The 11,098-nt window shown below is 34.9% G+C and overlaps 3 protein-coding genes across 6 annotated transcripts; all 3 read left to right on the top strand.

Annotated features, from left to right (window-relative positions):
• Positions 1–1,399: 1,399 nt before the first annotated feature.
• Positions 1,400–3,921, top strand: LOC120175430. Of its 4 annotated transcripts, XM_039182053.1 has the most exons (4): positions 1,400–1,777; positions 2,548–2,593; positions 2,676–2,981; positions 3,039–3,921. In XM_039182053.1, exons 1-4 carry the CDS (start codon positions 1,462–1,464, stop codon positions 3,571–3,573), a joined length of 1,203 nt encoding a protein of 400 aa, XP_039037984.1. In that variant the 5' UTR covers positions 1,400–1,461; the 3' UTR covers positions 3,574–3,921. The 4 variants fall into 4 exon arrangements, with proteins under 4 accessions (XP_039037984.1, XP_039037983.1, XP_039037981.1 ...); XM_039182052.1 differs by having other exon boundaries at positions 2,548–2,594; positions 2,680–3,919; XM_039182050.1 differs by having other exon boundaries at positions 2,548–2,594; positions 2,677–3,918.
• A 1,257-nt stretch (positions 3,922–5,178) lies between these two features.
• Positions 5,179–5,787, top strand: LOC120175494 (late embryogenesis abundant protein-like). Its single transcript, XM_039182118.1, has 2 exons — positions 5,179–5,500; positions 5,573–5,787. The coding sequence occupies exons 1-2, from the start codon at positions 5,198–5,200 to the stop codon at positions 5,771–5,773; spliced, it is 504 nt and encodes a 167-aa protein (XP_039038049.1). The 5' UTR covers positions 5,179–5,197; the 3' UTR covers positions 5,774–5,787.
• A 961-nt stretch (positions 5,788–6,748) lies between these two features.
• LOC120175431 (bifunctional phosphatase IMPL2, chloroplastic-like) lies at positions 6,749–9,315 on the top strand. Its single transcript, XM_039182054.1, has 9 exons — positions 6,749–7,116; positions 7,202–7,280; positions 7,346–7,440; positions 7,538–7,587; positions 8,028–8,152; positions 8,267–8,333; positions 8,545–8,634; positions 8,745–8,856; positions 8,954–9,315. Exons 1-9 carry the CDS (start codon positions 6,822–6,824, stop codon positions 9,022–9,024), a joined length of 984 nt encoding a protein of 327 aa, XP_039037985.1. The 5' UTR covers positions 6,749–6,821; the 3' UTR covers positions 9,025–9,315.
• The last annotated feature ends 1,783 nt before the right edge of the window (positions 9,316–11,098 follow it).

The raw sequence follows: 11,098 nt of genomic DNA, 5'->3' as shown, positions 1-11,098 counted from the left end.
TATTAAAAGTTACAAAATGATCACTCGACTATTCATTATGTTCCAAACTCGTCATTTTGATAATAAAAATTGACAATTGTTTAAGTTGGACATTCACATGATGACTGAGATATGATAATCGTTTGAGATTTTGAGATTAGATTTTATCATATCATAGTTAGTAGGTTAACGTTCAGTTCGAAATGCCGTCTACTTTTTAACATAAAAGGATGAGTTTGGAACATAATGAATAATCAAGTTATCATTTTATAACTTTTAATAGTATAGCGACTTAGCAAAGCAATACTCTATAGTCGAAGGACTATTTTGTAACTTTTAATAGTCGGGAACTCAATAAAACAATACCTTATAGTCGAAGGATCATTTATGTACTTAACCCTAAATATTATTCATCATGCACCATAAAATATTAGCATGACATCAAATTAAAAATAAAATTCATATATAAATTTAATATTTATTTTGATATTTTGTCTACAATTAATAAAGAAGGGGACACTTTGTTCTTACAAATCGCTTAATTCACGATTTGATAATCAAATTATATTCATTTTTCGATTATGATATCTAATATATTATGAATTCATTTTAGTACTTAAGTTATCATTTTGTCTCAATTGATCCAAATAAACTATCAATGTTACTAAACCGTCTAAAACTCCTCCATTTTCTCAAACAAACAGAAAGATAAAAAGAAAAGCACAGAAGAAACAGAGCAGCCTCTTCGTCTCCCTCTCTTCGTATTTTTCCTTTCTGTGAAACCGCCGATATTTCCATCACGGAAACGGCGTCGTCTTCGGAGATCCGGCGGGAACGGTCCGGTTGCGTCTGGTTCTGATTTTACTTGTAGTAATTCATCAAAAGTAGCCGAGAATCATGTAAAATCGTGGTGATTTATCAATAATTTTTTATTTTCCTTCTTTTTCCGCCTCTCGTAATATATGTTTAAGTATGATTTTGCTTTGATTGTGTTTACTGTGCTTATTTTGGGAAAAAGTTTTGAAGAACTTTTTAGAGAGGTTCCTTCCACGTTATATTGATCACGAATCACTGCTATTACTTATTTAGGCTTTTATTTTGGATCTTACTTTGAATTCTGATTTTGTTTATATATATATATATATATTGCTTATTGAGTGAGCAAGTGCGGATAAACGATTCTGAGAGTGTTATTCTGAGCCTACAAGCCTTGTCACTTACTTTGTCTCTTAATATTTCTTTTTTTTATGTTTTTAACTGATTTAAATTTTGTTTTTCTACAGTAATGGTAATAATTTATGTCTAACTTTAGTAATTAATAATTGCTTGTAATATTTTATATTTAGCCTCTAAAATTATCAATAAGCTTATTGATGGTTTTCTTTTTATGTCAGTAAACAAAGGATTATTTTGTTGGTTCCGGTAATGTGAATGATGGTCGTTTAAATACCGTTATAGCATCGGTTTGAGTTGTGGTGGATCATGGGGGCTGCTTGTTGTGTTGCTGCTAGAGACAAAGCTATAGTAAATGGATCAGGCAGTGAACTTTTACATAGGAATATAAGATGTTCACCAACTTGGAGTTTTCATTGGGATAACTGTGGGCGTGTGGCGGGTGAAGACTCTTCTGTAAGTTGGTTTTCAGATGTGGTTAGTCGGAATGATGGATCAGAGGTCAAACTTGAATCTGCTTGTGTTTCGGAAGATGGAAGTCTGTCTGGGAGTTTTCAGTCTAGGACATGGAAAAAGTGGCCAACTTCAGAAGGAGATGGTGGAAATTTGAGAACTCCCGTTTCAGGTAATCTCCTTGGATGTTGGTATAAGTGTGAATCATGCTGCTTTCATAATGTTGGAAATACTTTTGAATGTTAAGCTTATTTTCCTACTATTGCTGTATCATATGGGAGCATAGCTGAATAGATAAATAATGGCTGAATTAGACATAGAAAAGTGTTTCTGATCAAATATCAGAAAACAGATGAGCTCAAGTCCTTGTAAGCACTGGAAGAAAACGGTAATGTATAAGTTAGTTAAAGGTGAAAATTTTGTCTCTCTTTTTGAAGACTTGAACTTTTATAATTCATAATTTACTTGGCTAACATCTTTAATATTCTCCTGAAAATATTGTTTAATAAAACAGATGCATGCATAGAAGGATTAAACCTTTGCCTATTGGTTGGACCTTCTGGCCTTTTCCGCTTTCCTTTGAGCAGTGTTTTACTTCTTGAAAGATGTTACTATACCTTGTTTATGTTCCATACAGTGTGACGAATGCAAGAATACTTTATATTCAGTTTGTGTTTATTATGCAGAGCATTGTAAGGAACTAAATACGATGTTTATGGTGTATGTGTTGTTTTTTTCTGGATTTTTTTTTGGGGGTGGTGGTGGTTCTGGTCGGCATGAGATTTGCGTCTCTTGTCGTGTTAAATGTTAATGTCATTCTACCATTTTGTTGGTTTTCCAATCTTTAGATGTGGGAATAATACTCTTAACAAAAATAAAAGGATGTCTGAAATGTTCTTTTGCAGTTGTTATTTCTAACGATCTTTTACATATATTATGCAGATCAATCTATTTCAAGAAATATCTCTATTGATGTGAACTTAGAGCAGGTAATGTTATTTCATTTCATGTAAGAATTTCATGCCTGCTCCCAATGCCGTGATCATCCTTTAAGAATTCTGGATTGTGTTTCAGGTGAGGGAGTCAATAGAATCCCCAACAGCCTCATGTCGATCTCCTCCTAAGTTATCGTTTTCTTTGCCATCAGCTTCCTCCTTAGCTACATCTCTTTCGTCATACCAGAGTTATGTGCATCCTACCAGTTCAACGGCAACGAGGTGGCCTCTGGAATTGAAATCACCGAATAGGTACTCAGTTCGTGAGGAAAGGCCAGTGACTCCTTCATGGAGTAATGAATCAACCGGTGGCTCTCGTGGTGGTTCTTCTGATGCTTGGTCTATGCATGCCTTTTCTGAACTTATGGCTACATCTCGTAGGGAAAGGTTGTCTTTTGATAATGACACATGGGGTTCTCATCGTGAGAAGATAAGCACGTCCAGTGGCCGAATCTCAGCATCTCCCTCTGTTGATCTGCAAAAGTGTGGTGTTTGCTCAAAGCTACTATCGGAAAAATCTTTGTGGAGCAGCCAGAAGATTGTTATTAGCAATGAGCTTCCTGTTGTCGCTGTTCTAACATGTGGGCATGTTTACCATGCTGAATGTTTGGAGCATATGACCCCTGAAATCGACAAGTACGATCCGACTTGCCCGATATGTACACTGGGGGAGAAGACAACACACAAATTATCCGAGAAAGCATTTAAAGCAGAAATGGATTTTAAGGCTAAAATCAACAAAAGATCAAGGAATCGAGTTGTTGATGGTGATATCGATGATGATCCTGCTCTATTTAATCGTCCAAACAAAAACGGACTCGAAGGAGAGGCCTCCAGTTCGAACACGAAAAGCTCGAGCAGGCCTTTCCTGTGGAAGCACTTTTCTTTTGGATCAAAGGAAAGCAGGTCCCCTTCAGAGAATCACTCTACTAGGAAAAAGGGTCTTTTCTGGACCAAATCTAGCAAGACATGATGTTTGAGTCTGCTTCGAGGAGGTTAGTATCATCTCTCTTTGACAAATAAAACTGCCTTTCTTATAGCTTCAATGTCATAGTTATGCATTTCTTTGGAGTTCTGCCGGATATCGGGATCTCATCGACTGGATTATATCAGGTGGAACTTCCACTTGTAAAGAAGATATTGCTAATTTACAGGGTGATTAGAATAGATCGATATATTGAAGAAAAAAGGAATGGAAAAAAGAAGAAAATATGGGCATTACAGTAGTGATTTGTTTCATGCTTTGTACAGATTGATCTGTTTCATGCTTTGGATATTCATACACGAATTGATTCATATGAATTTTATGTATGGTTATTTGGTCTTTTTGGCCCATTAGTGCAGGCGGATAAAAAATTTATCCCATTAGGTCATCTCGGAAATTAATTTGGAATCTACTGCAAATGTTATAGTACATGGAAAACTCGTCACGCTGTAGTAAATGCCGTAGATTGTACCGTACTGGGCTAATTTTGCCTGGTTAATTGGTTTTGGATCTTCGTCCCATAAAAGCAATTACTTGTTTAACTTGTTCGTCTCTATTTACGAATGTTAAATGTACGCCGGACTACACCAGAGAGATTCTTAACCTAACAACGCAATTAGGCATAGTAAATAATATCCGATTTAATATTTAAACTATTTGCTTTAGTTCATTTTAGTATCTAATTTTTTTTTTTTTTCAAAATCTTACCTAACGTTTAATTTTCATTTTATTTTAGTACTCGTTATTAAAAACTTAACGTGTTCAGTACCTAAACTATCAATTTTGATCTGTTTTAGTTTTTTTATTTTAATTGTTTTAAAACTTGAAATTAATTTTTAAACGAGGTATTAAAATGAAATAAAAATTAACTATTTTAACATCGAGATATTAAAATGAAATAAAAATTAAACTTTAAATATATTTTTGAAAAAATTAGAAGTTTAAATACTAAAATGGATAAAAATTGATAATTTAGATATTAAAATAGATAAAAATTGATAATTTAGATACTAAATGTGTAATTTATCTTATTATTTAATACTTTTAACATTTTTTTCCCAACCAAGACTCAAAATGATTTTTTCAGTGAAATGATTATTTATTTTCGTTATATTTTATTTTTATTAAATAAAATTTGAGATAAATTATTAGTTTAATACGTAAATTATTAATTTTGATATATTTTAAAATATTTGAACTTTAATTTTTTAATATTATATTTAAATTTTAGTTTTGTTATTTTAGTATCATGTATAAAATTTAATTCTAAATTATGAAAAAATTAGAAAATTTAGATACTAATCATGTTAAGTTTTTTAATGATGGGTATTAAAATGAAATAAAAATTAAATGTTGATTTTAAAAAATTAAAAGTTTAAATATTAAAATGAATTGATAGTTTAAGTGTACGTTGTTATTGCATGCCATCTGGCAATTGTCACCCACCACGTCGCCGCATGAATTCTCTGACGTGGCTGTACCTTGAATGTATCATTTGCAAACGGCTCGCCACGGCTCGCCACCTGTAGGACAGAAATCCTACACGTCATCTCCGCCGTCTCATCAAAATAAGTATATCAATTTTATCACACCATAAAAGTTTCATACGAAGATGGCTGATTTAAGAGACAAGCATGGCAACCCCATTCAACTGACCGACGAGCACGGCAACCCGGTTCAATTGACCGATGAATATGGTCATCCCATGAACGTCACCGGTATAGCCACCACCACCAAGCATCCACCTGTGCACGGTGGTCAGAACCAGATGGTGGAACCCCAGGCTCGTCCTGCTCCTGCCTCCGAGTCTCAGCTGCAGCAGCAACAGCAGTATCGGCCGCCGCCTACACCGCCACGCTACGAGGTTTCAAACAAGGAAGACATCCAGCCCTCCGCCATCTCCGGCACCAGCTTGGTAATGAATGAACCATCTCCCCTTTTTCTTTCTTTCTGGATTTGAACTGTTTTCTGGTATATATTGTTCGAGGATGACGAAAAGAAGAAATGGCAGGAGGACAAAATAAAAGAGAAACTAACAGCAGGTGGAAATCACGAGGAGGAGGAATCTCAGACCACCGTCAAAACCTCCGTCACAACCACCGGAACCACCACACCACTTGCGCAGCCACAGCTTGAGCAGGAGGAGCTGTGTTTGAGGGAGAAGATCAAGGCAAAATTGCCCTGGTGAATCAACGTGTCATTTTGTATGCTTTACTTCTAAATCTTTCGGGGTGTATTAGGATTCGTGTATCCATATATATGTGTGTGTGTGTGTGATCCTGTTATAATTAATGTAAATTTGTGTTTTTATCTTTAATTTTTATTATTTTATTACTCGTTATTATTAAGTAATTTATTATATTTTTATAATGTATAAACAAAGTTTGATGGGATGCAATAATGCAAATGATTAAAATTCATATTTAATTATTTTAAATTAAGTGATAAATTGCTCGTCTTATTTCTATTTTTGGATAAATTAAGGGTAAATGATGTGTTTAGTACCTAAACTATCAATTTTTCTCATTATAGATTCACACCAACGTTTAGTTTTTGTTTCATTTTAGTATCAAAGTATTCAAAATTTAACGTTAAATATTTTTTTAAAAATAGTTTTTGTTTCATTTTAATAATTAGGTATTCAAAATTTAATGCTAATTTTTTTAAAAAAAATTAAAGTTTAGGTACGTTAAATTTTAATTTTTTTGAAAATTAAGGTACTATAGTAAACTTAATGGTTGGTATTAAACTGAAATAAAAGTTAAAAGTTTAAGTACTAATTGATAGTGTAAGTACTAAACCTAATGTGGGTACTAAAATAAAAGAAAAATTAGATATTGTGTATGATCTATTAAATAAATTTAGTGTAAGTACTAAACCTAATGTGGGTACTAAAATAAAAGAAAAATTAGATATTGTGTATGATCTATTAAATAAATTTAATGATTGATACTAAAATGAAAAAAAAAATAAAAAAAAAATTAGATATTGTGTATGATCTATTAAATAAATTTAATGGTTGATACTAAAATGAAACAAAAACTAAATATTAGGTAAAGTATTAAAACAGATAATTTAGGTACTAAATGTGCAGTTTACCCATAATTAGTTACTCGTCTACTTCTTTGCCTCTGTTTCTCTTAGTCGACAGTCATTAGCCATCACTCCGTTGCCAAAAACCCTCCTTTTTTCTCTTTCTAGCTTATTTTATAAACCCTTTTTTTCTCTTCTTCCAGATGTTCTCTCAATCCCAATCCCATTTCCTTTCGTTCCCCTCCAAATCCCTCTCTTGTTCTCCCAACAAAACTCCCTTCCTTTCATGCCCCGCCTTCAAAACCCTCGCCATTTCTCTCCGATCGAAAGCTATGATTCCCCGCTCCAAACTCTCCGCTAACACCGACCCTTCTTTATTAAACGACACCCATCTCGACCGTTTCACCGAGGTCGGCAACAAGCTAGCCGATGCCGCCGGTGAAGTCATTCGCAGCTATTTCAGGAAGAAATTCGACATTATTGATAAAGAAGATTTGAGTAAGTTTCCCTTTGCTTGAATTTAATCAAATCCAGATGCCTTTTGGTCTAAAGGTGTTTGTCTTGTTGAATTCATGGATTCTAGGTCCAGTGACCATTGCCGATCAAGCTGCTGAGGAATCTATGGTTTCGATTATAATGGAGAACCTTCCCTCTCATGCAATGTGAGTAATGAGTTATCTATTTGAAATCTCCGTTTGCTGAGAAATATTAGAACTGTTAATTGTAGTTATGGGGAGGAGAAAGGGTGGAGGTGTAAAGAGGAATCTGCAGTTTATGTTTGGGTTTTAGACCCAATAGATGGCACAAAAAGTTTCATTACTGGTACTTAACATATTCCTTTCTATTTTCATTCAAAGTAAACTTTCGGTTTCATGGTTGAATTTCGGCCTGAAGCGACCTTATGCTTCTCGGTTTCCAGGGAAACCGGTGTTCGGTACTCTCATTGCTTTGATGAAGAACGGTAAACCAGTAAGTCTCGTTTATGCCCTCTGCAGGGCTCTTTGGCCTATGCTAATATTCATTAGTGGTGGATGATGTTTCCATTTTCATCATAGCAAAACCGAAACCGGTTTTGCGAAGTTGATTTTTGAGCTTTGCTTGAAGCTGAATTGTAGGAATTTGTATCACGTTGCTATGAATATGCTGTCCTTTTCATCGAAACTTTGTTTTTTTTACCCCCATTGGTTAAACATGCCATCTGCGTACACTTCCGATCGGTTAGTTTTGCTTTTTGATTGTTTGCGACTTATGTTTAGAACATTGTCAAATACTGAGTCGAATGCATCATAGTGCATAAGTTCGGTTGAATTAAACATCCTTTTGTTTAAGAGTCATGAATCTAATTTGAAAAGTGCATCGTAGTTCTTTAGATTTGTTTAATGTACGTCTTTATCTTTCATATTTTCCAGATTCTTGGCATAATTGATCAGCCTGTCCTTAGAGAAAGATGGATTGGAATAAGTGGAAGGGCAACCACATTGAACGGACAGGAGGTGGCTACACGAGCTTGTACAGAACTGTCGCGAGCGTATTTGTATGTTTTCCTTGTCTACGACTAGCTCTTACTTTATGTGTTTTCCCACAAAACTCAGTCTCCGAAAGGACTCATTTTACTCTTTCCACTTACCTTCTTCTTGATGTGTTTTAGGTACACCACAAGTCCCCATCTATTCAGTGGAGATGCTAACGAGGCATTTGCTCGTGTTAGAGATAAGGTTGTGTTAGTATTTTGGTTTCGAGTGGATTAAATAAGGTGTTTAAATTTACCCTTAGTTAGTAACTGATATTAGCTAAGACTTTCTGAGATGATAAAAAGATCAGGATCGTCAATTACGGTTACGGTAAGACCGTAAGAATATTCATGATAAAAGACTTCAAAGAATTACATTCTCGTGATATATAGTCTTGACTCCGTTTTTTCAACAGGTGAAAGTGCCACTATATGGCTGTGACTGCTACGCCTATGCCCTCTTGGCTTCTGGTTATGTGGATCTTGTCGTCGAGTCTGGTCTCCGGGTACAAATTTATTTTTTCTCTTTTTGTTAAAGACCAGTAAATGCAGTGGAAGTTAAAAAGACATGGAACCATTTAACCTGATGTTTCTCTCTAATCAAAATCTTCGTCAGCCCTACGATTTCTTCGCCCTTATACCTGTTATAGAGGGTGCTGGGGGTGTTATAACCGACTGGAAGGGAAATCAGCTCCATTGGGAAGCTTCTGCAAGTTCGCGAGCTACATGTACGTTGACGCTCTTAATTGTTCTCTCTTTTTTTTCTTTTGAACAAGTGTTGGTGGTTGAACATTGCTGATCTGGTTATTTTTGCTCGTCTTCTAGGCTTTAATGTAGTGGCAGCTGGAGACGAACAGATTCACCAACAAGCTCTAGATGCCCTGCAATGGCAGTGAGAGACTTTGCTGCATCTTTTAACTCAAGAAACCAACTATGCAACAGAATCAGGTGGGACTGCATTTAGCATGTTTCCTGTGTTGAATATGCAGGTAATAAGTGTGTCGGAGTCGATCGGGGTGGTTAAAATATGTGGAAGCTCTAATCGGAATGAAATTTAGTTCATTTGGTATCGATTTAGTCTATATGATTCGGTATACACTGCTACAAGTTGTAGTTGATTGAAAACGCTCAAACTACATTGAAATATTTTTTCAGTATGAAATTTAATTTAGGGTAAGTTACACTAATAGTCACTGAACTTTTAGTGCATATTTATTTTGGTCGTTGAAATCAATTTTTTTAATGGAGTTGTTATCGTTTAGAAATTTTTATTTTTAATTTCGGTCTCTAGACCATTAAACTATTAGTGGCAGTTTGCTGGGTCAATATCTAGGCATGCCATTGGAGAGTTTTATTTAAGAATGGGATCATTAATGGTTTAATGGCATAATGACTGAAATGAAAAGTTCTTTTAACATCGGTGACCAATGGAAGTTTTTCGATTTCAATTATCAAAGTGGAAATGGTCGATTTATGATCAAAACGAAAACGTTTTAGAAGTTTAGTGATTATTAGTGTAATTTATCCTTTAATTTATTTGGTATCTAAGACCGGTATTAACATACGAGCGAAAGAAATCCCTTGATTTCTTGGTTACTATTAGTACAGTCGTGCCAACGGAGAATCAGGACAGGGGAATCCCGGTGGATTATTACTATATAACACCCCGACACCACAAAGAACCGGCCGTTATTACATCGCAAGAGCCTTCGCTGGTGTTATCGAAGCAGCATCCGTGTTCGAAACTGTTTGTCGTCACGCTCGTTTCGATGTCCTTGCCATTCATTGCACCCGCTCTCACCGCTTTCTATTTCACTTATCAACAAAGCAGGGTTCTGGTCATTCTTATCGAATCTTTCAACGATAGTGCCTCTCCCGATGACACCGTCGACGGCCAGTTGATTTTTATTTTTAAGAACCCCAATGAGTATGCTTCGATTCTGTACATGGATCTTCGGGTCTCGATCTTCGACGACGAGGAACTGCTCTTCTGCTGTTTTGGACGTACTCGAAGAAGAACGAAATGGTGTTTTCTTTGAACGTGGACGCTATGGTATGTTTGAAAGCTAAACATTTGCATGATTTCTGCGAGACATTTGAAGCTAACTGCGGGGTCTTCGACTTTCGGCCTCCGAACGTAACGTTGAATGGTCGGCGTGACGTCGATTTCCGATCAGGTTTATCGCTTAGAATCGTTCGTGTTTTTCTCTTTATTACGGTAGTTGTTATGGATCATAGATTTTGGTCTCTGCTTATAATCCTCTTTAGATATCGGTTAGATATATGATCAAAATATCCAAATTCGATAAATTTTGACCTCATTTTCTTTTATAGGATTGATTTTTCAGGTTTGAGATTGGGATAGGTCCTCCGACTATAATTACAAAACGGTCCTCCGATTATAGCGTATTGTCTTATTAAGTCCTTCGACTATTAAAATTACAAAATGGTTACCCGACTATTCAATAGGTTCTAAACTCGTATTTTTTGGTTAAAAATCGACGGTTGTTTAAGCTATACGTTAACATGATAACTGAGATATGATAGTCGTTTGAGATTCTAGGATCATGTTTTATCATATCACAGTCAGCAGGTTAATGTCCGGCTCAAAATACCATCAATTTTTTAATAGAAAATGACGAGTTTGAAACATAATGAATAGTTAGGTGACCATTTTGTAATTTTTAATGGTGGGTACTAAAATGAAACAAAAATTACATTTTATGTATGATTTTAGAAAAAACTAAGTTTAGGTACTAAAACAAATCAAAATTTAACCCGTTTAGTATCTAAACTATCAATTTTAGTTTGTTTTAGTACTTATACTTTCAATTTTTTCAAAACTTAATGTTAAATTTTGAACATGATATTAAAATGAAATAAAAATTAAAGTTTTTTAATGGTGTGTACTAAAATGAAATAAAAATTAAACTTTAGGTATGATTTTGAAAAGAATTAAAAGTTTAGGTA

This window comes from Hibiscus syriacus, unplaced genomic scaffold (assembly GCF_006381635.1).
Source record: "Hibiscus syriacus cultivar Baekdansim isolate YM2019G1 unplaced genomic scaffold, ASM638163v2 tig00112206_pilon, whole genome shotgun sequence".
NCBI lineage: Eukaryota > Viridiplantae > Streptophyta > Magnoliopsida > Malvales > Malvaceae > Hibiscus > Hibiscus syriacus.
Note: the sequence above shows the minus strand (reverse complement) of the source record. Positions and strands in the feature narration are given on the sequence as shown.

Bases quoted from the DNA above. Each gene is read 5' to 3' on its own strand.
- LOC120175494 (XM_039182118.1), top strand. From the start codon at position 5,198: ATGGCTGATTTAAGAGACAAGCATGGCAACCCCATTCAACTGACCGAC. The intron at 5,501-5,572 runs GTAATGAATGAA...ATATTGTTCGAG, and splicing joins CCATCTCCGGCACCAGCTTG to GATGACGAAAAGAAGAAATG.
- LOC120175431 (XM_039182054.1), top strand. From the start codon at position 6,822: ATGTTCTCTCAATCCCAATCCCATTTCCTTTCGTTCCCCTCCAAATCC. The intron at 7,281-7,345 runs GTGAGTAATGAG...TGTTAATTGTAG, and splicing joins AACCTTCCCTCTCATGCAAT to TTATGGGGAGGAGAAAGGGT. The intron at 8,857-8,953 runs GTACGTTGACGC...CTCGTCTTCTAG, and splicing joins TGCAAGTTCGCGAGCTACAT to GCTTTAATGTAGTGGCAGCT.
- LOC120175430 (XM_039182050.1), top strand. From the start codon at position 1,462: ATGGGGGCTGCTTGTTGTGTTGCTGCTAGAGACAAAGCTATAGTAAAT. The intron at 1,778-2,547 runs GTAATCTCCTTG...TATATTATGCAG, and splicing joins TTTGAGAACTCCCGTTTCAG to ATCAATCTATTTCAAGAAAT. The intron at 2,595-2,676 runs GTAATGTTATTT...TGGATTGTGTTT, and splicing joins TTGATGTGAACTTAGAGCAG to CAGGTGAGGGAGTCAATAGA.